The sequence below is a fragment of the Gymnodraco acuticeps genome, unplaced genomic scaffold, assembly GCF_902827175.1.
Source record: "Gymnodraco acuticeps unplaced genomic scaffold, fGymAcu1.1, whole genome shotgun sequence".
Taxonomy (NCBI): Eukaryota; Metazoa; Chordata; class Actinopteri; order Perciformes; family Bathydraconidae; genus Gymnodraco; species Gymnodraco acuticeps.
This window is the reverse complement of record NW_022991001.1, coordinates 697,915-724,025: the sequence shown is the minus strand read 5'-3', so window position 1 is coordinate 724,025 and position 26,111 is coordinate 697,915. Positions and strand designations below refer to the sequence as shown.

The following is a 26,111-nucleotide window of genomic DNA, read 5'->3' as shown; positions in this document are numbered from 1 at the left end:
CATTATCAATATAACGTTCTATTAAAGGTGGTACGTAATTTTGGAGAAACCAGCTCGAGTGCGCTAGAATTTGAAAATACACAGCCGGAAAATATCTGCCACTTCCTTACAGAGCCCCTCCTCCAACACACACGAACACGCACATGACCAATGAGGGCACGAGATAAGTTTGTGCACAGATGGAAGGCTGACAGGCAGGTAGGCCATCCAGTTATTTTAGCCGGGCCGGCTAAAATTATTGGTCGTGCTTTTTACAGTACTACGGCTTCCACAGATGAAATGTTCTTATGGATTTGTTGTCAAAGCACTTAAGATATTCATTGCTATCGGGATGTTAAGAGTATTCCATAGAATATAACAAAAAGTGTATCTCGAGCCGGTTTCTCAAACTTACCTACCCCACCTTTAATGTTAATTCTTGATGAATGATGAAAGGTTACTTAAACATTTTTTTCTTAATGTTCTACAATTGTTTGGGCCCCCGTGGTGAGGGTGTTTGGGGTGACCAATAGGGTGGCCAGGATTCAGTCACCCCCCAGCTCCGCCACTGAACACATACTCACTGATGTTCCGCTGTATGGTGGTGGACTCATCAGAACATAGTGGGCGAGCTGACCAATCAGAGCACAGTAGGCTCATAGGGAGGGGGGGGGGGGGGCAGGAGATCCAACAAGCCGTGTAGGACAGAGAGTGAATACACATACTATACAGAGATGCTGTATGAGAAACCAATGTGAGTTTGGAACATTGAACAATGTAAATCTATTCTAGTAGACCTCAACAATGGAATTATGATCAGTAGAAATGGCCATGTCATGGGACCTTTAAATGAACATCATCTGTCGATGCCATTTTTAGGCTGACCACGCCCCCCTGGAGCTCAGTTAAAGGGCCAGTTCACCATAATATCAGCTCCCACCACTATTAAAGCCCTTTAATAAACGTGATATGTGCGCTAGGTGAGGACGTAGGCTGAGGCCCCCGCAGTGTTTTCAGACAAAGCTAAGCTAGCATCAGTTTAAAACCAGCGGGGCAGGAACTACACAGGGGCGGATCTACCGGGGTGGCATGGGGTGGCAACTGCCACCCTAAAAATAGCCTTGCCACCCCAGCTGCCACCCCAGTTGGCAGCTTTGTTTTGAAAGAAAAGTTGTGGCTCATCGGACATTTATGAGAGAAAATCTCTAATGTCCGAGTGCAAGTGAATGCAGCACAAATTTGCGAGCCTTGTAACCCCTGCCCCGGCCCTGGCGCGAGCGTGGAAAAATATGATTGACGGCGATTTAATTTGAACTGGATGGCGCAAAACGAGAAGCATTCGGACTCAAGTAGACGGAAGGAATGAGGTATTTGCGGTCTATAATGACAGAGAAGAGACCGTCAAGTTTGGCTGTACTCAGCATTGAATCAAAATGCACTAAAGCTTTGGGTCTTCTTAATCAGTTTGTGAGGCGTTTTGCTGAACAACATGGTAATCGCCGCATTCAGCTGTTATAGGCATGCCAATTTCATGCTCTGCTCACGGAATGGATGATCATAAAAAACTGTTAAAATTATGACCAGTGTGTGTATATATTTCTCTTTGTGGGGTCTTCCCCCAAAAATAAGTTTTAAGTCCTGAGAAAGTCAAATAAGACGGTGTAAAACTTCACTGCGCAGCCAAAAAAAGTAACCACTTTGATAAAATGGACCTTTATCAATCCCTGTGGGGAAATTCAGTAGTTCAAACAGCAACAGGGTAAGAATGAAAAACAGGACAGCACAGATTCACAAAGATTAATAAAATCAAAGATACAAATAAAAATGATGAAAAACTATGAAATAAGAAATGAATTAAAAATAAAAATGAGCATATATAGCTACACATGGGTCATATAAACTATGAAGTAAGAATGAATGAAAATGAAAATGAACATCTATACCTATTACATATATTTGCATGGATGTATGGAAACAGTGTGTATTTATGTCCAGTAACATTGTTGACCCCTTGTTGTGCAGCCTGATGGTTACAGGCACAAAGGATTTAACTAGGCCAGTAGGTAAGGAATTTCCACTGGATAATAACTGAAGCGATGTATATGTTTTAGCTGAATACACGTTTTTTAACCCTAATTGATGCAGTTAGTCACTTCTTTAATGTTTGTTCTTTCTGATGTAAAGTCAAGGTTGTTTGCAGTAAAGTCGTGGGGCGCTAAACTGTTCCTTTGAATCTTTTGAATTTTGATATATGATAGTAATTAGGCTACTTGTCTTTTCAAATTTGAAGGAGGGTGAGCAAGCATCTTGAGGAACATTCATCATTAACTCCTCTAAAAAATATAGTTTATTGAATAATAAATGAATGAATCATAACAGTGATTGACAGCTGATAGGAATAATATGATTGTTAATATTATCATATTAATTCAGACAAACATTGATGAGACAGTTAATTAATGTACTTATTGCAGCAGTCTGCATATATGTGGTACCCTTGCTGGTCTTTTATTTGTTATTGTTCAGTTACAATTCATTAAATTATGTAAACCTGCCACCTCATATATTTATATTTAAGGCTTTACTGATGTGCCACAATAATGTCACCTAATGTAATTGAGTTAAAATATCAATATTGTGGCTTTTCAAGTTAACATTGATTGATTTCACTGCGATTAAATCAGCATATACTTCTGCCAGGGGATGCCACCCCTCAAAATCTCCTGCCACCCTCTTGCCACCACATGCATATTTGTCTAGATCCGCCCCTGGAACTACAGCAGGCGTCACAAGCAGGATCCGCTCAGTCACACACGGAGGTTTTTTACCGCAGTGCATCTGCAGCATCCTCTGATCTGAGCGACAGAGGTGCCGCTGTGGCGCAGGGAACACACCGTTATCAGGCACAGGAGGACGGATGTTGTGTTCTTTTGTGGAGGGTTTGCTTTTTCTTTGCACCCCCGTGCGCTCACGCAAGAGGAGCATCTCATGTAGTGCGGGGCCATTAAATAGGCCTAGGTGAAATCCTTCCACCTTCCCAGGAGAGGAATATTCATTTTTTTCTGCGAGGACACGACTCGAGGAGAGGAGGACAAAGGTACGTTTTAACCGTTTGTTTTTTTAGTTCTAATTGAAACATTAAATCGTTGTTTTGTTTTTCAATTTTGCCCCAAAACGGAAATTCAGCTTGTTTTTTCATTTTTCTGTTCGTACTGTTAAAACAAGTATAGCCTACCACGCAATGTTTCGTTTCTATAGATGGGTGGGTCTCCAGTGCCTCCTTGCTTCTGATTGGCTAGTTTGCCCCTTGTAGGCTACTCTTCAAAATAAAGGTTCATACTCTTTGCCTAGACAGTGCAGTGCGTGTGTTAGCACACATATACATTGAATATATGGCTACATGAAGACAGTCTGTCCGTGTGTGTGTGTGTGCGTATGTGTGTGCGCGTCTGTCGGTCTGTCTGTCTGTCTGTCTGTCTGTCTCACGATCTGTCTTGCACTGTCAGCCATGAATCCCTATCTTATAAAGTATGAGTATTGCTCTGTATGATGTTACTGACACTGCTGCATTGATTCGGGCGTATTTCCCGTTTGCGTGGTCAAGTCAGCATCGAGGGTTTTTTCTTCAAAACTACATTAAAACAGCTTGGAGGTTGAGGATTGATAAATACTATTTAGAGTAGCCTACTTTTACTGTGTACTTTTTGAGTGATCCTCTGTCAAACTCCCCTCTTGACTACAACAATGCATGTTGTCTGCTATCTTTGATGAGAGATACAATTATTTTCTGCCATAAATTCTTAATGAGAGTGATACTGTTTGACTCAGTATACTAATTTAACTACACCAACAAGTACTTTTTCAGCTATTCTCTTTCAAATTCCCCTCCTTAGTACAAGAATGCATCTTAAATACAAATGTGTCATTAGGCTTATATTGTTGCACTGAGTATTTTAAGAGGATATGGTAGACATGATATCAGCACTACTTCCAGTCAGTACTCCAGCAGCAGCTTTTACCCCTTGGGAAATCTTTAGAGAATATCCTGGTCTATCCTTCAGCAAAGTGACACACCCTGTTGATCAAATTAAGTTTTATTTGTAGAGCACATTTAAAAACGATTTTGGTCGAGCCAAAGTGCTGTACATGTAATTTAAACACATAAAAACACATTACATCACAATAAATCACAACAGATAAAAACAACACATGGAACAGTCAGGAGTCGTTACCCCACTCTAACTAGAAGGCCAGAGAGAAGTAGTGTGTCTTCAGTGTGGATTTAAAAGCCCCTAGGGTCTGGGCCGACCTCACATGGAGGGGAAGAGTGTTCCAGAGCCTGGGGCCAGCTGCTGCGAAGGCTCGGTGCCCTCGGGTTTTGAGCCTGGTCTTAGGCACTACCAGCAGCAGCTGGTCAGCAGATCTTAAAGCTCTGGCTGGGGTGTAGCGCTGGAGGAGTTCAGCTATATAGGCCGGAGCCAACCCATTTAGTGCTTTAAATACAAATAAAAGGATTTTAAAATGAATTCTGAACCGGACTGGAAGCGAGTGTAGTGAGGCCAGAATTGGGGTGATGTGGTCATGCTTTTTGTGGCCAGTCAGGAGACGTGCAGCTGCGTTTTGGACTAGCTGCAGGCGTTTAATTGATGCCTGGTCCATACCCACATACAGAGCGTTACAATAGTCCAGTCTTGAGGTCACAAAGGCGTTAATAACCCTTTCCAGGTCTTTAAAAGATAAATACGACTTGGTTTTGGCCAATAGTCTTATTTTAAAAAGCAGGATTTTACTACGGTGCTGACCTGCCTGTCGAATTTAAAAGTGCTATTAAAGGTCACTCCAAGGTTCAAGACAGAGGGGAGGATGTTTTTACTTAGGGAGCCCAGAATATCAACCGGAGAGGCTAGAGGTTGGGGTCCAAAAAAGATTACCTCGGTCTTGCTCTCATTGAAGTTGAGGAAGTTTTTGCTCAGCCAGGATTTTAACTCTGTTAAGCAATCCATCAACTGCTGTAGTGAGTTGACATTTGCTTTGAGAGGCAGATAGATCTGTACATCGTCCGCGTAGCAGTGGAAGGGGATATTGTGTTTCGTGAGGATTGAACCTATGGGCAGTATGTACAGTAAAAAGAGGATGAGGCCCAGAATTGAGTCTTGGGGGACCCCACAGGTAAGAGGGGCTTTGGCAGAGGAGAAGGCACCTAGCTGCACTAAAAAGCTACGGTCTGTCAGGTAAGACCTGCAAGGGCAGAGCCTGTGATGCCTGCGGACTGTTCAAGCCGTGAAAACAGGATGCTATGGTCCACAGTGTCAAAGGCAGCTGTCAGGTCTAACAGCACCAAGACAGCTGGGCTGCCTGAGTCGGCGGCTAGGAGCAGATCATTAAAAACCCTTAAAAGGGCTGTTTCAGTACTATGCATGGGTTTAAAGCCAGACTGAAACTTTTCATGGATGCCATGCGTGGTTAAGAAAGACTGCAGCTAGGCGTAGACTACTCGCTCCAGGGCTTTTGATAAAAAAGGTAGCTGGGAAATGGGCCTAAAATTTGCGAGAATGGAGGGGTCAAGATTTTTCTTTTTAAGTAGTGGCTTGACCACGGCATGTTTGAAGGCAGCTGGGACACATCCTGAGCTAAGAGAGGTGTTTATAAGTAATAAAATACTTGCTCCAACTGATTCGAAGACGTCTCTGAGAAGGCGAGAGGGAATGCTGTCTGAGGTGCAGTTTGTCGGCCGCAGGTGCATGACTACATCCGAGAGAGAAGAGAGGGATACGAGGGATACAGGCTCAAAGTGGTTGAGGACAGCAGGGCACAGAAAGGGAGCAGAATCTGGGGTAGCACTAGCCTAAGAGCAGATACTTTTTCAATAAAAAATGTAAGAAACTTATCACAGAGAGTAGTCGATGGCACAATTGGAGAAACATCACAGGGATTAATGATCGAGTCGAGGACATTAAAAAGAACCTGAGGTTTATGGCTGTTTTTGGAGATTAACAGAGAAATGTGCTGTGTTTTGGCTGCTTTGACTGCCGTCTGGTAGTCAGCTAGGCAAGCACGAAGGATTTCTAGGGAGACATGGAGTTTGTCCTTTTTCCATTTTCTCTCTGCACGCCTGCAAGCGCGTCTGAGAGCACGAGTACAGTCATTGAGCCACGGCTGTGAGAGAATTTTGGTGCGTCTAAGCGTAAAAGGAGCAACAGAATCGAATATTTGGGTACATGTCGAGTCAAACATGGAGATAAGCTCATCAGCACTAAAAGCACAGTTCATCTCTAATTTACAGATCAGAGAAGCATTAAAAACATCAGAAAACTGTGAGGCAGTCAAGGGGTTAATCGAACGCAGACGGCGCGCAGGGGCACGTGATTCGACTCCTGCGGAGGGGATCGAGGTTGTAAACAGAACCGGTAAATGGTCTGAGATACGCGTTGCTGCACAGATTTCATCCACAGAGACAGACAGTCCAAATGATAATACTAAATCTAAGGTGTGTCCTTTTTCGTGTGTTGGGCCAGCCACGGACTGAACGAGACCAAAAGAATCAAGGAGATTTAAAAAGTCCCTAACCAGAGGTTTTGACTCGCAACACACATGAACATTGAAGTCTCCGCAGAACAAGATACGATCATATTTCACCATGATCCCGGACAGAAAGTCAGAAAAGTCATTTATGAAATCCTTATTGCATTTTGGCGGACGATACACGACTGCGCAGAGTATAGGTGAGGCCGGGTTCAGTTCAAAAAGCTGCAACTCAAAGCTAGCGTAGCTAGTTACATGGTGAAGCAATCGGCATTGTAGGCTAGCTCTAAACACTGATGCTATGCCCCCACCATGGCCAGTGGTGCGGGGAGAGCTGAAGAATGTACAGTCAGGAGGAAGAAGTTCAGAGAACGATGTATACTCGCCAGCGTGGACCCAGGTCTCCGTCAGAAACATAAAATCCAGTTCACGAGAGGTGAAGAAGTCATTTAGCAGGAACGTTTTGTTTGCTATCGACCTAGCATTTAGCAAAGCCATGCTAAGTGGTCGCTCCGGGCTGGCGGAAGGAGTAGCTCGTCTCAGCTGACGAAGATTTGCGTGTTGGACACCGCGCGGGCCGGGAGCAGTCAGTCGGGCAGGAGGGGCTGGCAGCGGGCCCAGCAGAGGCCGCAGCTCCGGAAGAATACGGCGAATCAATCCATCGATCCCTCACATGGCGTGCAGCGGGAGGGCCATGACATCCGAGGCGTGAAGAGACCAGTGCACCAGCACGCTTTCCCCGGCGTCTAAAGCGCTTTCGGTGAGGCAGCCGGCGCAAGTAGGAGGGAATATCCCACAGTAGAGGGGGACGATGTATGGTTGTCAGATGTGAGTTTGGGCAGCAATATCAACTCCAATGAGGGTCTGAGGTGGAGGAGAGCTTGGCGATCATAGATGAGCAGAGCAGAGACATTCTGACATACATACAACAAAAACAGGATAGCTAAAGGCAGAGAGCTGAGGGAGCGGCGAGCCGACACAGGCGCCATCTTGAAATCCTTCCTGATGATGATGATGCTGTCTTAACTTTTAACAGCCAGCACCACCATTTAGTAGAGCACATTTTGTGTCTCGATATCTTGTTGAAAAAACAATAAAAAAGTGTAACTCCATCTGATTCAGCCAGCTCTACCGTTTGGTTGACATGTTATGCACAACACAACCTCCAGATGTCGCTGTGGTTTGAACAGAAAGCCCTTCAGCTAGCTTCCACTGAGAAATTTGGCATGCTAAAAATCACTCCTGAAGAAATCACTCTTTTGGTCAACTTTTGTAAGGTAACCATATCATTTTTGACATATTTTAGTGTCAGAGCACTTACTGAACAGAATTATTTAACTTGATGCACAAAACATTTTTGTAACAAGGGTGCAATTATTTTTTGGAAAATAGGCTCAACCAACCGGTCGAATTGGCCTTCATATTGTAAACTAGCAATACGACTTTTTTTTAGAGTTTTAGAGATGTTTTCCAATAAAATACGGTAAATAGCTAGATTCATGGTAATATTACTAAATCTAGTACTGCCTTATGAGTCTCAGAGTGAAAGAGCGATAATAATTTATACAGCACCTTTCATGCATGGCATTCAGCCCAAAGTTGCACACAGATGAGCAAGTTAGACCAACACAGGATATAGACATTTGCTGTTAGGCCAGTTGTTTGTTGTTAGGCCAATTCAGCATATACAGTAAGATGAGCAAGTTTATTTTTATTATGAAAAACACTTAACATTAATTCGGGCGGCACCAAAGTTGTTCTGGAAAACTGTCCGAAACCTCAGGAGGGGGAAGCAGGGAACCATCCAAGCTGTGTACAGTAAGGATGGGACGTTGTTGACCTCAACTGATGGAGTGTTAGGGCGTTCGAAGGAACACTTTGAGGAACTCCTGAACCCGACAACTCCGCCCTCTATGTTAGAGGCCGAGCTGGAGTATGACGGGGGATCAACACCAATCTCCCGGGGGGAGGTCACTGAGGTCGTCAAACAACTCCACAGTGGCAAAGCCCCGGGGGTGGATGAGATCCACCCAGAAATGCTGAAGGCTCTGGGTGTTGAGGGACTGTCATGGTTGACACGTCTCATCAACGTTGGTTGACCGAGTTCCCAGGGCGTTACTGTGGGAGGTGCTGCGGGAGTATGGGGTGAGGGGGTCTCTACTCAGGGCCATCCAATCTCTGTACTCCCAAAGCGAGAGCTGTGTCCGGGTCCTCTGCAGTAAGTCGGACCCATTTCCGGTGAGGGTTGGCCTCCGCCAGGGCTGCGCTTTGTCACCAATCCTGTTTGTAATATACATGGATCGGATTTCGAGGCGTAGTTGTGGGGGAGGGGGTCTGCAGTTCGGTGGACTAAGGATTGCACCACTGCTTTTTGCAGATGATGTGGTTCTAATGGCTTCATCGGTCTGCGACCTTCAGCACTCACTGGATCGGTTCGCAACCGAGTGTGAAGCGGCTGGGATGAGGATCAGCACCTCCAAATCTGAGGCCATGGTTCTCAGCAGGAAACCGATGGACTGTCCACTCCAAGTAGGGAATGAGTCCTTACCCCAAGTGAAGGAGTTCAAGTATCTCGGGGTCTTGTTCTCGAGTGAGGGAACAATGGAGCGTGAGATGGGCCGGAGAATCGGAGCAGCGGGAGCGGTACTGCAGTCGCTTTACCGCACCGTTGTGACGAAAAGAGAGCTGAGCCAGAAGGCAAAGCTCTCTGTCTACCGGGCCATGTTCCTTCCTACCCTCACCTATGGTCATGAAGGATGGGTCATGACCGAAAGAACGAGATCGCGGATACAAGCGGCCGAGATGGGTTTTCTCCGCAGGGTGGCTGGCGTCTCCCTTGGGGATAAGGTGAGAAGTTCAGTCATCCGGGAGGGACTCGGAGTTGAACCGCTCCTCCTTCGCGTCGAAAGGAGCCAGTTGAGGTGGTTCGGGCACCTAGTAAGGATGCCACCTGGGCGCCTCCCTAGGGAGGTGTTCCAGGCACGTCCAGCTGGGAAGAGACCAAGGGGTAGACCTAGGACCAGGTGGAGGGATTATATCTCTTCGCTGGCCTGGGAGCGCCTTGGGATCCCCCAGTCAGAGCTGGTTGATGTGGCCAGGGAAAAGAAAGTTTGGGGCTCTCTGCTGGAACTGCTACCCCCGCGACCCGACCACGGATAAGCGGGAGAAGATGGATGGATGGATGGACTTAACATTAATTTTTTCCATTTCTTTTTTTTTTACAATTATAATTTATTATTTTCTATGAATATATCTGGTTGTATATATTGCTCATCTTCGATAAAAGAAAAAAATGTATTTGAGTTTGTGTTTTATTTGAGTTTGATGCATACAAATACTACTATATGATGATTGTTGAAAATGCACTTTTACCAAAGCTGTCACTTTTTGTTTTCTCTCAACCAAGAAAAACGTTTTGAAGTACATGTACGTTAAAAAAAAAAAAGTATTATTAAGTGTCACCTTTGTTAAGTAAGGAATGTTAGAAGTACATATAAATACAGTACAAAGCCTACACAGCACTGCATGTGGCATTAGCAGCTGCATTCAATAACCAATCAATTAAACTAAGACGGAACAGTAGTATCCACTCGACAGGGACTTACATGTTTGTTTGTATTATTATCCTAATCAACAATCATTGAAAGGCTGAATATAACCTTCATTTTACTCAAACCAGGGGTATATTGGTAAATCCGTCGACATTTATTGTGTTTTTACTGCATTGATCAAATCCAGGTGTTAGATCGCTTATATGGTCAGAGTTGTGTTGCTTGTTGCACCTTCAATCTTCTGCAGGGATTTTTGTGCTTTATGTGTGATGGAGACACTATGACAGTGAGATATTTTTATGCACTTAGTATACTAATGTGTTAGAGTCACTACTTTATGTGCCTTATCTTGATGAGCAAGTAGTTTGTTAACGTCCAAAAATGGCAAAGAATTGTTTTTCATAATAGATCTTGACTTGTGCATCTAAAAGGGAACACTTACAGACTAGCCAAACAGGTGTTATTTGGAAAACCAGAGATTTTTGCAGTTACAAAAATTGTAGAAAATTGGTCATCAGTTTGCAAGAGATTTGATGGGAGGGACAGGGTCATAACATCTGTGATGTAAGTGAACATGTCTGTATATCATCAAAGGATGGCTTTACCTACAGATGGATGTCTATTCATATTTTCTTTCTCTACTTTTACAAATCCATACCTGCTAAAACCACATGCTATTTTTGTGCGACAGAGATTTTAATCCTTTTTCACGGTGTTTAAATCCCTTTCGCTTTCTCTGTGCTCCTCTCCCCCTTCTCCCACAATACCCCTCACACATTCTCTTTTTCTTCAATTTCTACTCCTCAAATCCTTGTTGTAGGAGCCATGAAACGTGTTTAGTAATCCTTTATGTTTTAATATAAGATATTTGTTTGATCACTATTGATTGGTTGGCTTGGGTCACATGGATATGGGCGGCACTCATTATAATCCTGTTCACCTGCGTGAACCGCAAGATTTACGATTGCTTTGATTATTATAACAATGTATATGTCTGATCACCTAGTTTTTTGTCATTAAACTACAATACTACGACACAGAGCTTTTGATCTCAGCAAGTACTTTTTTAGCGTGTCATACAACATCAAACAGGCCCGGCCTCAGCCTCTCAGCGACTTTGTTTGTTTCCTGCTGTCGCTACACTTGTACTTCCTTATTTGACTCACTCTTTCCTTCAAATTATTTTACCTGCGTCTCATCCTCCTGTCCTTTTCCCTGCTTTCTCCTCACTCATCTGTCTTTCTCATACTTGTTTTTACTTCTCCAGGTGTGTCGTGCCCTCCTGTCTGCTGCTTCCAGGATGCATTTCTCAGTCGGACTGAGTCTCTGCCTGCTAGGCTTCGCTCTTGTCTCTCTGTTTCCTCAGCCAGCGCGGGGTCAAGGTAAGTACATCCACTATCTTTCCTTAAAAGAGTGTCCGAGTTAACCGCTCTGTCGGTGCACCCGAGCTGTTTACTGATTCGGGGTGACCGGCGCGGCACGACACTCAGACCGAACCCCTCCTTTGTGCCCAAGAGCCTAAGGAGTGCGTTCAGGTCGGGGGCTATTCAGTTAGGGGGTTTTAGTCTTACCCCCATGGTAGGGCCAAGGAAACTAAACTGTACCTCCTCTGCCCGGTGTGTGCGCTAGCATGGTATGTGGAGCGCACGGCTGCCCTTAGACGCACCCAACAGCTGTTTGTGTGCGTTGGGGGCGGGGTGATCGGGAATGTCCAAGAAACGCCTGGCAGGCTGGCTCTGCGAGTGCATTGCACATGCCTACGGACAGGCTTTCAGACAGAATTCGGACAGAATTCCAGCTCCTACCTTCTGGTAGAAGATTCAGGGTTCCCAAGAGCAGGCTGACCCGCTATAAGCACTCATTCCTACCTATGTCCATAAAGCTTCTTAACATTCACATGAAATGAAATGTAGTCAAATGTAAGGAAATCTACTTTTTAAATGTTGGCCATGAGGGTTGTGCAATAGGTGTGTATTGCCGATCTAGATCCCTCCGCTTCTCGTCGGGCTCCTGATCAGCCTGTCGGTGTTCTTTTCCACATAATGACCGCGTCGCTACACATTCTCCCTTACATATGATTATATAGAGTCATTATTCATTTGTTTTAAAGCAGGAGGCGCAAACGCTTGCCTCGGGGAGGGAGAAAAAGAGCCTCAGCGGAGAATAAACAGAAGGGCAACCATGGCAACCATGCAAGGGAAGTCTTCTTCACTGCTTTTGTGGCAGACTACAGCGCCGCTTTTTTCTTATTCAAAATAAGACCTTAACCTATATTCTTTAATGTTTAAATAAAGCCTTATTAGTTTGTCTTTCTGTGTCTCCTATTAATATCTAATAATAAAAATAATACATTTCAATAATGTGCTTTAACCACCAGGTGTCCCTTTCTATCAGCTGTGCACCGTTATGGTGTAAATATACCAATATACCGATTGGATCAAATATAAAAGTCAGCCGAATTAGTATTGATACTGCAAAGATGTTGTTTAATTGCTGATATATTTATGATCCACGTCACATATTCAGTTTCGGCGGCAGTTGTTCCTGTTTGTCTAGAAGTCTTCTCACCACGGCTCTATAAATAGCGAACCACAGCAGATATGTAATATTTAATGCAGCCGAACCGTGTATTACAATGCCGTTATGTGATGACCTCCAAAGAGAAAAGCAAGCAAACTCGGAATAAAGTATTATTTTATTTTTTTTAAATGTTTTCGGATTTCACATCAACAGGAAGTCCGGTTAACTAAAATGTCCGTGCGGAACAATACCCCAACCCATAGATCCGTGGGTGAATAATGTCAATCACCACATTACACACATCCCTTCACATTTAAATTTAAATTTACATTAAATTATTTCATGAGGCCTTCTAAAATATTTTTAAATATAATTAGGGTTGTAGTTGAAGAGTTTGTAAATGATTGCCTGGCCAACGCAATCGCACAACGACACGTCCATTAATTCCACAACCACACACATGGATTAACATCGATTTAATAGATTAATGTAGCCTTTGTTTCTGCTAAAAGAGGTGTCGACCAGCTGGGGCAACGAGAAAATCGGCGAAATCGAGTTTGGCTAATTATTATATTAATATTGACAATAACAACCGACCGTCGGGGAGCGTTCTCATGGCGTATTATCAACGCTATGGGAGGTCTATGGGACGCCCTGCCCGTCTATGGGACGCCCTGCCCGTTGAAAACTGACTCTCAAGGGGTACCCTGTCCGTAATAGAGTGCCGGGGAGGGGCCCTGACCGACCGTCAACATGTGACGGGTTGGGAGTGAGAACGTGTTGAGGATTCAGCCACCCCCCAGCTCCGCCACTGAACACATAATCACTGATGTTCCGCTGTAACGGTGATGGACTCATCAGAACAGAGTGGGCGAGCTCACCAATCAGAGCACAGTGGGCTCATAGGGAGGGGGGGTAGGAGCTCCAACAAGCCGTTTAGGACAGAGAGTGAATACACGTACTATACAGAGATGCTGTATGAGAAACCAATGTGATTTTTGAACATTAAACAATGTAAATATATTCTAGTGGACCTCAACAATGGAATTATGATCAGTAGAAATGGCCATGTCATGGGACCTTTAAATGAGCATCATCTGTTGATGCCATTTTTAGGCTGACCACGCCCCCCTGGAGCTCAGTTAAAGGGCCAGCTCACCATAATATCAGCTCCCACCCATAGACTGTATATATAAATGGACGTAGGGTCCGTGACGTCACCCATAGGATTCTGCAGAGTTGCCGAGAAGCCCTTAGTAGGCGGAGTCGGCCACTAATATGGGATTAGTTTTGTTTCATAAAGATAAAGCAACACTTTCTCAGAATAAAGCAAAACTATGAGTTTAAAGGGGAAAAAAACAGTCAAGCAAAATACAATACATTTCAAAAATAAAACTATTACTTGCAAACAAATCAAATTTGTGTAATCATGTAAACTATAAGTCTGTTTTCTTTGTTTTAACATAGGTTTTTGTTTGCAGTTCTTGTTTGTTCTTTCTCAATGATCAGACTTTTGCTCTCGCTGCAGCTCTCTCATTTGCACTCCTTCACTTTTTGTTTGAGATTTTGACACAAACCTCCCAGTTGGGTGGGACTTTCAGGGGTGCGTCCCCATTGGCTACTCAGTTTTTGAGTTACAGCCCAGTCCTCCAGCGATTGTACAGTGCAGGCAGCTGCGGTAGCTGAGCGTGGATAGAAGACCCGCAGAAGAACCAGCATTATAATACTACAAGTGAAAATATATGTAAGTATTGATCATTTGTGTTGTTTGTACTGTACTATACGGTCTGTTTCTTTATTGTGTTAAGTGAGAAGTAAAGCTGTGCTATGAAAGTTAGCTTTTGCTAACTTTAGATCCATAACAATGCAAGCTAAGTAGCCTAATAGCAGGGACAGTTAGCTACAAAGCGAGCAGTGAGTGAGCGTTCAGACACACCGGCGCACACACTCAAACGGACTCGTGTGCCTGACTCTACCAACAGGCTTTCATGATTCTGTTTAGATATGCAAGTATAAGCCATGATAGCTTATTTTATTAACACGCTAATTTGATATGAAAATCAATGGAGGTTGAGTTAACTTTGTAGGAAAACCTACCGTCCAAAATAAAAAATGAGGGAGCACAAACGAGAAGAGCTGCAGCGAGAGCAAAAGTCTGATCATTGAGAAAGAAGAAACAAGAACTGCAAACAAAAACCTATGTTAAAACAAAGAAAAAAGACTTATAGTTTACATGATTACGCAAATGATTTGTTTGCAATTTATAGTTTTATTTTTGAAATGTATTTTATTTTGCTTGACTCTGTTTTTTTAATTTTGCTTTATTCTGAGAAAGTGTTGCTTTATCTTTATGATACAAAACTAATCCCATAGATTCTGGGCTGAAATGGTGTCAGGGCCATTCTCATACACACATGCAGGTGCTCATTGGTTAGCCTCGGTTAGCCTGCCCTGGAACGATATTTAGTTTTAATTTTGATTCTGGTGGACTGATCATATTGGGCTCTGAGACTGCTTGTTTTTTGTGACGTCAACACGGTTTTGGCACTTTTAATGAGCGCCACGGTCTCTGAACAAATGAGACCCCCTGGTTCTGTGCTCCCAGTGGGCAGGATGAACATGAATGAGTCCACTCAGGGTTAAAAGCTCTGTTCTCACTGTCCACTTTCCTCTTCGTGGAGAGCGCAATGTGTCATTAGTTGTCTCTCCCTGTCTGCCGCTAACACGCCTGTTCACTCTCCTCTCCGCTTCTCTCCCTGTATCGCTAATTATTCTCTTCACTCACTTTCCTCTCCGCTTCTGCCACTCTCTCGTCTCTTCTTCTGTGTTTATCTCCCTGTATCGCTCACTCGTCTCTTTCGCCCCCTGTCGGCGGCAGTTAAAATAGAATCGCCCGTCAAAATTGAAATCCCCTATTAATGTATTGATTATAGGTCCTGGTCCGTATAGGTCGGCGTCTGGGTCCGGATCCGGACCGCGGTCCGCCTGTTGCCGACCTCTGCCCTAGAGGCTTCTCAATACTCTAATTTCCCCTCCTCGACTCCTATCCTCGACTCCTATCCTCAAGACTTAGTCCTGCCCACAGGAGATGCGAGCGGAGGACTCAAGGAGGGGAACCGAGGAGAGAGGAGGGGAAGCAGCAGGCGGTTAGAGAAATGAGAACTCCTCTCCTCTGAGCAGTCATTTTAAAGAGACGTCCATTAATGATGACAGGAGGCACAGCAGCGCTCTGTCTGATGGACAGATGTGTTCATGACGACTTATATATTGACTGACTGATATATTCATTGACAGTGCGGTATAATGAGACAATAACAGGCTACAGATGCGGACATATTCACACACATATATTTATATACATTTCAGAATCAAACAAGTATGAGAGCACTCTCATAATAACGTAACACTATCAGAGACTGGATATATCCCCCCCTCTCTCTGGTTGCTGAAATGGGGAATTTAAATTACGGGCCAAAAGTTGTATTTACAAGTATTAAAAGTAAGCAGAGGACACCAAACCAACTGAGACCCGTCTGTCCGCCGCATCTACGCACTGTACAACACACACACCTACACTGTAACACACACACACCTACACACTATACCACACACACACACACACTGTACCACACACACACAGCTCCTAAAGCATATAATCAGACTACAGCCGTTGTGTATTTTATTATGTGAAGCATATGGTCTTAGAAAAATATCGACTCTTTGTTTGTAGATATCTACTAAACTAAAGCAAATAAATACAGAGAGTAATGTAGGCCTGTTATAGGCTACTGTGTGATATATATTTTTACACACTGCTCTGCTTTCTGCACGGACCTCACAGCTGTTCTCTCTGTAAACATCGCGTCGCGATGAAAGCAATTACTAAAATAATATCCAGGGGAAGCATGCAGAGCTGTCATTGGCTGAGATAAGTCCGGCCGTGTGTCACGCCTCCACCTTTCCCGGAAATGCATCCGTGGAGGAACCATGGCTGCAGTCGAAGGGCCCTTCTCACTTCTCTTATTTTTCATTTCCTCGCTCCTCGGTCTCGGTCTCACCGGAAGTTGATTTGTCTGCGCCATCTTGAGTAGCGTCCCAATGGCCTTATTTTTGCCGGAGGAGCGAGGAGCGATAATGGAGGAGCTTTAACCGAGGAACCACCAGACCATCCTTCGATGAAATCCTCAGACACTCGCCCCGCCCCCTTACTGTGTATCGCTCACTGATTGTACGATGCAGCGCATGCACTGATCTGATGCTTCTTGACATGAGAGCAGTTTCCCAGCAGAGTGAAGAAAACACATGAACCTCACGGGAGTCACTCCTCAGTTTATACCGTGTTTTGTTTCAATTAATGTATCATTTAGTTACAAATGTGATCTGAACAACAAAGTGGTCAAAAATTATTTTCTTCATTTATTGGAAACATTTTCATGATCGCTTTTTTCGTTATTTAAGAATGGCGTTTATCTTTTTTGAGAATAAGTTCTTATTTTTTTTAACGTATTTGGGTCTATAACAGATGATACAAATGTTTGTGTCAGTAAATGTGTACTAACAGAGGCGGGGGTGTGTGTGGAAATAACGGGGACAGAGCTGCTGTCAGACGATCAGCTGTGCAGCGTCATCACAAACGGACGTCACTTCACGTGACGCTCCGGAGGAAAGGACGTCCCATTGCTCTTAAAACTCATTTCCCTGCTTCTCGTGGTTTCCTTGCGTCCCTCCATGCTTCCCTGGTGGGAGGGACTAGTCACAGGAAAACGACGCAAGTGAGGGACGCAAGGAATCCATTTAACCGAAGTGAGAAGGGCCCGAATAGTCCATTTAGCTTAGGAACCTTCCTAACGGAGTGAAATGACCCGGAAGTCCCTCAGTGGCAGCCATGATAAGTGCCGTTCGAATTATCTAGAATGATAGGAAAGGAGGTTTCAAACTTCCTTTATAACCTCCTTTAGCTTAGGAACCACTGGACCTCCCTAACCGAAAGGAGAGGAGAAAATGCTGCCCCACAATATCTTACAACAGTCGGCCGTTCACGGAAACAACCGATTATGACGGAGAAATGATATCATGAAAGTTACGGTGCTTATCAAGCATTTTAAAACGTATGTGGTAAGTTGCCAAAGTGCTTTGTTTTGAACGTTCATCAGTATTATAATCAAAAAGAGAAATATGAACGTTAGTTTTTACTGAAATGATCAAATAAAGTTAACATTTCACTGAGCTGTGTGGGGTTGTTCAACTTTTAAAAGATGTTTGAATGGTGATATACACAGTGATAGATGTTAAGGACTAACGTTTATAATAAATACATTTGTATTGATTTTAAGATATTTTCATAGTTCATACAATCATACTGGGATCATTTGTATTAATGTGGACCGGAGGGAGAGGGTGAGAGCATAAGTTTCACTTTCCTTTTTTATTTCAATTCCAACTTTGGTCATGAAGAATATGTTTCTCTGTTGTCCCCGTTCATAAAGCATAAAGCAACAGCATCAGAGCACGGTGCAGAGTCTCTAGATGAGTTTACAGTAGTCCGTGGTTCTTATTGAACATTACATTACATTGCATTTAGCTGACGCTTTTATCCAAAGCGACTTACAATAAGTACATTCGACCAGGAAGACACAACCTTGAAGAAAACAGAATCATATAAGTACATCAGGTTTCATAGAGCCAAACATTTCAAGTGCTACTCAACTGGCTTTAGGTAAGCCAGTCCTTTATTAGTATAAAAGTGCTTCGTTAATAGTTCTAACGCTCGAAGTGGAGTCGAAAGAGATGAGTTTTCAGTTTGCGCCGGAAGATGTGCAAGCTATCCATGTTGTAGTCCGCTGTATAGAAAACTGTAGTTTCCATAGTTTCCCCACAGCAGCAGACGCACATTCATGACGTCTGCTGGCACATCATAAACACGTCGGATAGTGAAAGTGCAGTCGGATTCTCTAAAGCACTGCAGTCTCTTCTCCTAAATCCTTTTGTATTCTCCTATCCACTATCCCTTAACTCCGTGACGTTTCACTCAGAGGTCAAGGAATAGGAGATAGGGTTAGAACTTAGGAGCTGATTTTTAAACTATCCGAACGCAACCCATCAGTAGAGGCTTCTCAATTCTTACATTTCCCCTCCTCGACTCCCCTCCTCGAGACTTAGTCCCGCCCACAGGAGATGCGAGCGGAGGACCGAGGAGGGGAACCGATGAGAGAGGAGAGGAAGCAGCAGACGTTTAAAGAAATGAGAACTCCTCTCCTCTGAGCGGTCATATTAAAGCGACGTCCGTTCATTATTACGTGGCAACAGCTGCATCAGCTGTCGAGTGTTTTGTCATAGCGCTGTATTTTATAATCTCTGTTAGATCAGCTGAACATTGTTCCCACACATATTTACTTTGAATTCATTGAGAGTGCGGTATAATAAGACAATAACAGGCTACAGATGCGGACACACACACACAAATATATTTATATAAATATATACAATTTAAAGTATGAGAGCACTCTCATAATAACGTAACACAATCAGAGACTGGATATATCACCCCCCCCCCCCCCTCTCTCTCTCTGGTCGCTGAAATGGGGAATTGAAATTACGGGCCAAAAGTTGTATTTATAAGTATTAAAAGTAAGCAGAGGACACCAAACCAACTGAGACCCGTCCGTCCGCCGCATCTACGCACTGTACAACACATACCTACACACTGTACCACACACACACCTACACACTGTACCACACACACACCTACAGCTCCTAAAGCATAATCAGGCTACAGCCGTTGTGTATTTTATTATGTGAAGCACTAAATGGTTTTAGAAAAATATTGACTCTTTGTTTGTAGATATCTACTAAACTAAAGCAAATAAAGAGAGTAGGCCTGTTATACTGAGTGATATATAATATACACACTGCTCTGCTTTCTGCACGGACCTCACAGCTGTTCTCTCTGGAAACATCGCGACGCGATGAAAGCAATTTCTAAAATAATATCCAGGAGATGCATGCAGAGCTGTCATTGGCTGAGATAAGTCCGGCCGTGCGTCACGCCTCCACCGTTCCCGGAAATGCATCCGCGGAGGAGCCGTGGAGGAACCATCAGTGTATCCTCGGTTAGAGCTCTCAGAGAGCCTCCTCAACGCTCGATCCTCGGTGTGCATTTAGAGCAGTGTTTCTCAAACTTTTTCATGCCAAGGACCACTTAACCAATAAAAAAAACACTCGCGGACCACCTAACTCCACAAATATCCAAAAACACATTGTTTTTTACAAATCGCCTGAAAATGGTACAAACAAGTGGCCACATGTGTGATGAAGGTGTTTATCTGGGCTATATCATGCAATTGAAAGTGAAACTTAAGCTCGCTCCATTGCGGAGATATTCCCGCGTGGAAAACTTTAATTAATTAATTAATTTCAAATGTGAAATTGTACCAATATACTCATGGACCACTAGGGGGCGCTCACGGACCACCAGTGGTCCGCGGACCACACTTTGAGAAGCACTTTAGAGAAATGAGATGTCCTTCAAAATGGCACGCTGAAATTCATTTCCGGGTCACTACCGGAGGACCGAGGAGTCGAGGAGGGGAAATTTGAGTATTGAGAAGCCTCTAGTGCAGAGGTGCCCAGTATGTCAACCGCGGGGGCAATGCTTGTAGATCGCGAGTCATTCATAAAAAAAAAAAATCCAGCTCCGTTAAAATAGACAAAACAGGTTTTGATCCCTCCTCCCTTAGCCTCCCTGCCACTTAATTCAGGAGTTTACTTGATTGACAGAAAAAGCGACCTATCACTTTCCAGTCCCACCCAGAACCCAGAATGCAAAGCGATACAAAATCAGTCAAGTGCCGGGAAAACTCAAATAAAATTAAAGAGACAAACAAGAGACAAACAACAAAATGAGTGCGGGACCGGGCAAAAAGCTAAAGACAAACCACTTCCACCCAGAATGGGAGGAAGAATATTTTGTTGTGATTTATTTGCCTTATTTGTAAAGCAAGCGTCGCTCTGCCAAAGAAAGGTAACGTGGAGAGGCATTATCGGAGTGTTCACAAGGCATATGACAGCGACTTCCCTCCGAGTAGCGAGTTGAGAAAGGTCATGTATTATTGCTACACAAACATTATTTCGCAGTCTTAGTGTCGCCAACTCGTTTCTAACATGCAAAAAGACAAAAAAATGCGTATATGGTCGGTGTATTTTCGATCTTTCCGATCCAGACTAGAGGCTTGTTTGAGACGCGTTGCGGCTCGCCTCGAAAGTAGACGAGAATAGCCGATCGCAGCCGGGGGAGGTCTCAAAAAGCTCGCCTGAAGTCGGACAGCTCGGAGTCCATGCTCGGAGTCGGCTTCGTCTTCTTCTTCTTCTCTCGGTTTTTTGGCGGATTGCAAACAACTTTAAGGTGCATACCGCCACCTCCGGAGTCGGCTTGACTCGGTTTGCATTTATAAAGAATGCACACATGTGTTTAATCGTTAATGTCAGATATGTACTAAGTAAATACATTTGTTCCTGCTCAAGATTAGATTAAACTTTATTGTTATTGCACATATTACAGGTACTGAGACAACGAAATGCAGTTTAGCTTCTAACCAGGTACAACAAGCAGTGAAGTGAAAAGTAATGTACACAATCTACAGAATAAAATATAGAATGAATTGAATGATGAATAAACAGTGAGGGGTATGAATACACTAGATATACACAGCAGCCTGAGAGCAGTATGAACAGTGTGTATGAATATGCTAAGATATATAAAGTATGAAAACGGTAAGCAGTGCAAGTATAGTATAAAAATATGGATATTAATTTAATGATGATAAATATTGTGGAACAATGATGAAAAATGGGAATGGATGTGGCGACGTAAAACTGACACAAAACAACAACAAACTTTTGCCGAGCCAATTGGAGAGTTTCATCAGCAGCACGTGGTAAAAACCACCAATGAGCGCTCAGCTCGAGATACCAGCGAGTCGTTTCCCATCAAGCATTTCGCTTCCGCAGCCCGTGGAGAGGAACTGCGCCGCCTCGCCGCGCCTCGCTCTCAAGGCTGCGGGCGTCTTTGTCCCGCGAGATTTCAACGTCTCATGTAGGCGAGCCTCCAGAGCAAGTCGGACAAAATGACTAACCATCATGCAGCACGAGCAAGACTTTGATCGAAATTGCGCAGGTCTCGCTTGTCTCAAACAAGCCTTCTATCTCTCTCCCCCGTCTGTGTGCGAGGGGGCGGGGCAGTTTACACACACGCAGCCGCTACATGCAGCAACACACGGCGGGGATGGCGGAGAGAAGCGCTCCAAGGTGTGGTTAAATGTTACCCGTCTTGAGGTGGACAATGCTCCTTGCCAAGAGTGTTTAGCATGTAAGGGCGGTAACACGAGCAATTTGTCTAAATATTTAGCAAAAGTGCTCCACATTCAGACGGAGGAATGCACCGGGTTCGACTGTCTTTCTAGTAGCTCTGCAGCCCCATCCACGAGTAACGTTTCCACGCCAGGTGTTATGCTAGCAGCAACACACTCCATTATACAAACATGGGTTAATGATTAGAGGAAACTGAGTTACTCTTTATTTTGTTAAAGTTTCAGCTATTCTGTTTACAGTTCTGTCATCAGATTATTTAATACGATTTGTTAAAACACTGTTGTTTCTTTTGATGTGAAATATTATTTATTTAATTTAAATAAAAAGCAATGTCAATTTTGTAAACAATTTGTTAAGTTAATTTAATAATATATGTATTTTTGAATCAAGTATTCATCTTTATTGTCTTCATTGTTAGTTTCCACATGCCTAAAACAACCTCAAGCTAAATCTAAAAGTTGATGGCTAAATAAGAGGGTTTGAGAAATTGTGCAAGGCATACAGTAATAGTCCGAATAGTCGATTAATCGTTTCATTAATCGATAGATTAATCGATTATCAAATGAGTCGTTTGTTGCAGCCCTATTATCCCATGTATAAATAAAACGTGTTATTCAGCAACCCTTGCAATTTGGGATTTTATTTTTGGTTGGTAGACCTCGGTGAGCTGGTCATTTCAAAAGTAGCTCACCAGCCAACAAAGTGTGGGCACCCCTGCTCTAGTGTATCCTCGGTTATAGCAGAGAACCTCCTCAATGCTCGGTCCTCGATGTGCATTTAGAGAAATGAGATGTCCTTCAACATGACGCGCTGAAATCCATTTCCGGGTCACTACCGGAGGATCGAGGAGTCGAGGAGGGGAATTTAGAGTATTGAGAAGCCTCTCCTGTAGCTTCACGGAGCAGCTAGCAGAGAGACAAGAAGCTAACAGCAGCAGTCACTTGACAGAGCTGTCACTCAATGTGACCATGCCCTAATTTATGCAAAAACGTTAAGACCTAATATAAATAAAAGGGTTGCGTTATAAAACAATTCACTCAACAATTCCTAATCATGAAGGTGGAATCTAACTATATCCCGAATAATTGTTATTGCATCCATGGGTATAAACATGTTTATTTCTGCTGTAAAGTTGGGCATTTTAACATGGGGTCTATGGAAATTGATCCTTTCTGCAGTCATCGCTTATCGGCCAATATATGAACTACAGTTTGTGGCACTTCCCTATTGGCGTCCCGGCTCTGCCCCAGAGTTTGCCGCTTGCTCCCACTTCTATTAAGCCCTTTAATAAACGTGATATGTGCGCCAGGTGAGGGCGTAGGCTGAGCGCCCCGCAGTGTTTTCAGACAAAGCTAAACTAGCATCAGTTTAAAACCAGCGGGGCAGGAACTACAGCAGGCGTCACAAGCAGGATCCGCTCAGTCAAACACGGAGGTTTTGTACCGCAGTGCATCGGCAGCATCCTCTGATCTGAGCGACAGAGGTGCCGCTGTGGCGCAGGGAAAACACCGTTATCAGGCACAGGACGATGGATTTTGTGTTCTTTTGTGGAGGGTTTGCTTTTTCGTTGCACCCCGTGCGCTCACGCAATTTATCTGCCCGCATGAGAGGAGCATCTCCAGTAGTGCGGGGCCATTAGGAGAGGAATATTCATTTTTTTCTGCGAGGACACGACTCGAGGAGAGGAGGCCTCTATTCCAGGACAGTGTTTTCAGTGATCCAATAGAGGATACATATTATAACACCAATAGATCGGTCTGTATTTAATCTGTAGCCTATAAAAAGGTAGCCATTTCTTAAACTAGAGCTTGCACATACATCATGTAAGCACTGGCGTCAAGGTGTACTGTAGACAGTCAGTAGCTTGCATGTTGCACCTTATATAAACACACATTTATCATGGTCTTTGTGGAGCTGTGCATACGGCCCCCGGCAGGTCCAATGATTGCTCTGTGCATCTCACATTAAAGGCCTAAGGGACAACATAATTACATATCAGAGTGTTGATCTGGAGAGTCACCAGGATTGTGCTGTTATCTAATTAGAAGCACAATTTAAAAACAACGATTTGAATACGTCAGGTGAATAGAGATAAATAAGGGAGCAGTAGTAATCTGTGGCAATACATCCTGCAACCACTAGGAAATTGTTGCCACCTTGAGCACTGTTGATACATCCTAAAGCACATTAACTATAAGGAAGGGCTGTGTAGCCTGACACATTCATCTTTTAAAACGTCAACAACACACTTTGGAACTCCATACAAGAACCCACAGAGAAGAAGAACCACATTTTTGAAGGCTCCTAAAACATAATCCGGTGACATGGATGTATCAAACCTTGTTGTGTTTTTTATTTTATTTCATATGATAGGTGAGTTGAGATGATTAATTCAAGCCTTTTTTAATGTTGTGGCCACACCGTGCTAACCCAGAGTTGTGATATCCTCCCTGTTTAGCCCTGTACGAGGGCCGGGGGGCCTGTGCCGAGGTGGACTCCGACACAGAGGCAGTGGCGGGCGTGGGGTTCAAACTGGGCTGCATCTCCTGCAAGAGGAGGACCGAGGTGATAGCTACTGCCACCGTCGAATGGTACTTCAGGGGCAAAGGAGAGGCCGACTTCTTTCATGTGAGTGAAAATCATTGCTGGGAAATGTCTGATGTCAGGACATAATGTTACTGACACAGCATGTTGTGGAGCACAGGAAGTATTTGTGCTTCTAAAGGAGTTTTAGTCGTGCAAGCATCCCTGAAATCACACTCCTTCAGACAACAGCTATTTTTATATGCATGCATATACTGTAAAGTGCGCACCCGAGCTCCCCTCCCTTCTCCCACATCACATCAGAGTCCAGTGCCGAGGTCATCCCGAGGTTCACATGCAATCAATGGTGATATTTTACACCACAGAGATCATTACAGCTCCAGAGATGACACACAGCCGTGATGACCTCGGGTTGGATCCTGATAATGTATGAGATAATGTAGCTGCATGGATCAGTATGTCCTAATGCAAATATTATAAGTGGTAAGTTGGACATTTTTAATAAAATCGAAATCCTTTATATAAAAAAGCAACATTAATTTCAGCTGACATTTTTGACTTAATGCTCCTTTTATGTGTCAATGAAAACAATATCTCCCATGGACACACATACAGAATATTGTGTTCCTCTACTGTGACATGTCACTGCCTGTGAGAAAAAGGCAGTACGAGAGCCGGCACCTCTTTTCACCCTCTGTCTGAAACCAGAGCCCAGTCTGCTCTGATTGGTTAGCTGGTCGGCTATGTTGTGATTGGTCAACAACTTAGAGATGTCCCGCCCCTTAGCCTATCACGTACAACAGACTTTTGGGTCAACAAATGTTTGAATGGACTGCGATATTGCATTAAGTGATTTGTAGTTAATTGAAAGAGTTTCATTAGTTCTTTACTTTTAGATTGGTGCCTTGTGTTCAGTTAAATGTTCAAGTTATTCATAAAAAAATCACTTATTCATAAAAAAAATCATCTATCATTATTTTGTATTCAACAAGCAATTTGTTATACAGTAGCAAGATAGTCAAGGCAGCAGAGAGGCATATGAGTACACTTTAATATCTCTTTATTTTATCTCAAGCATTTCCTTGATATTTAACATTGTGGTTGTATGTTGGATATCTTCCTCAAACTGTTATTTTATCAGCATTTTACCTTATTGTCTCTGTATTTTCCTTTACGTAAAAATGGGATCTGTTTTTATTGTGTACCACTAAACACAATGTTTTTCCCTTGTATATAAAGAGTAAAAAAACATTGGACACTTTGATATCGAGCTTTGGGACTTTGGGTATTACCTAGTCTCATTATGCTTAACTACCTGCACTAATGACAGAGCAATTATTCAAAATGTGTTAGAAGAAAAGCTTTGTTATATAGAAAATCACATTTTACAGCAGTACAAGAAACAAGGTTAAGTAAAAACGACTCTAAATAATAAAGAACTAAATAAGACAGTATAATTATTCAAAAGCTATACATTATATATACATACAGTGGAGGAAATAAGTATTTGATCCCTTGCCAATTTTGTAGTTTACCCACTTACAAAGAAATGAACAGTCTAAAATGTCAATGGTAGGTTTATTTTACTAATGAGAGAGAGACTATCAAAAAGAAAATCCAGAAACTGAC

General features: G+C 43.4%; 1 protein-coding gene across 1 annotated transcript in view; it reads left to right on the top strand.

Annotated features, from left to right (window-relative positions):
• The first annotated feature begins 2,757 nt into the window (after positions 1–2,757).
• The window catches only part of LOC117559328 (sodium channel subunit beta-1-like), a 32,747-nt gene continuing 9,393 nt past the window's right edge, over positions 2,758–26,111 (top strand). The window contains exons 1-3 of the mRNA XM_034236049.1: positions 2,758–3,076; positions 11,320–11,434; positions 24,397–24,566. Coding sequence (XP_034091940.1) covers positions 11,353–11,434; positions 24,397–24,566 — 252 coding nt within the window. The 5' untranslated portion in view covers positions 2,758–3,076; positions 11,320–11,352. The remainder of the gene's footprint in view (positions 3,077–11,319; positions 11,435–24,396; positions 24,567–26,111) is intronic.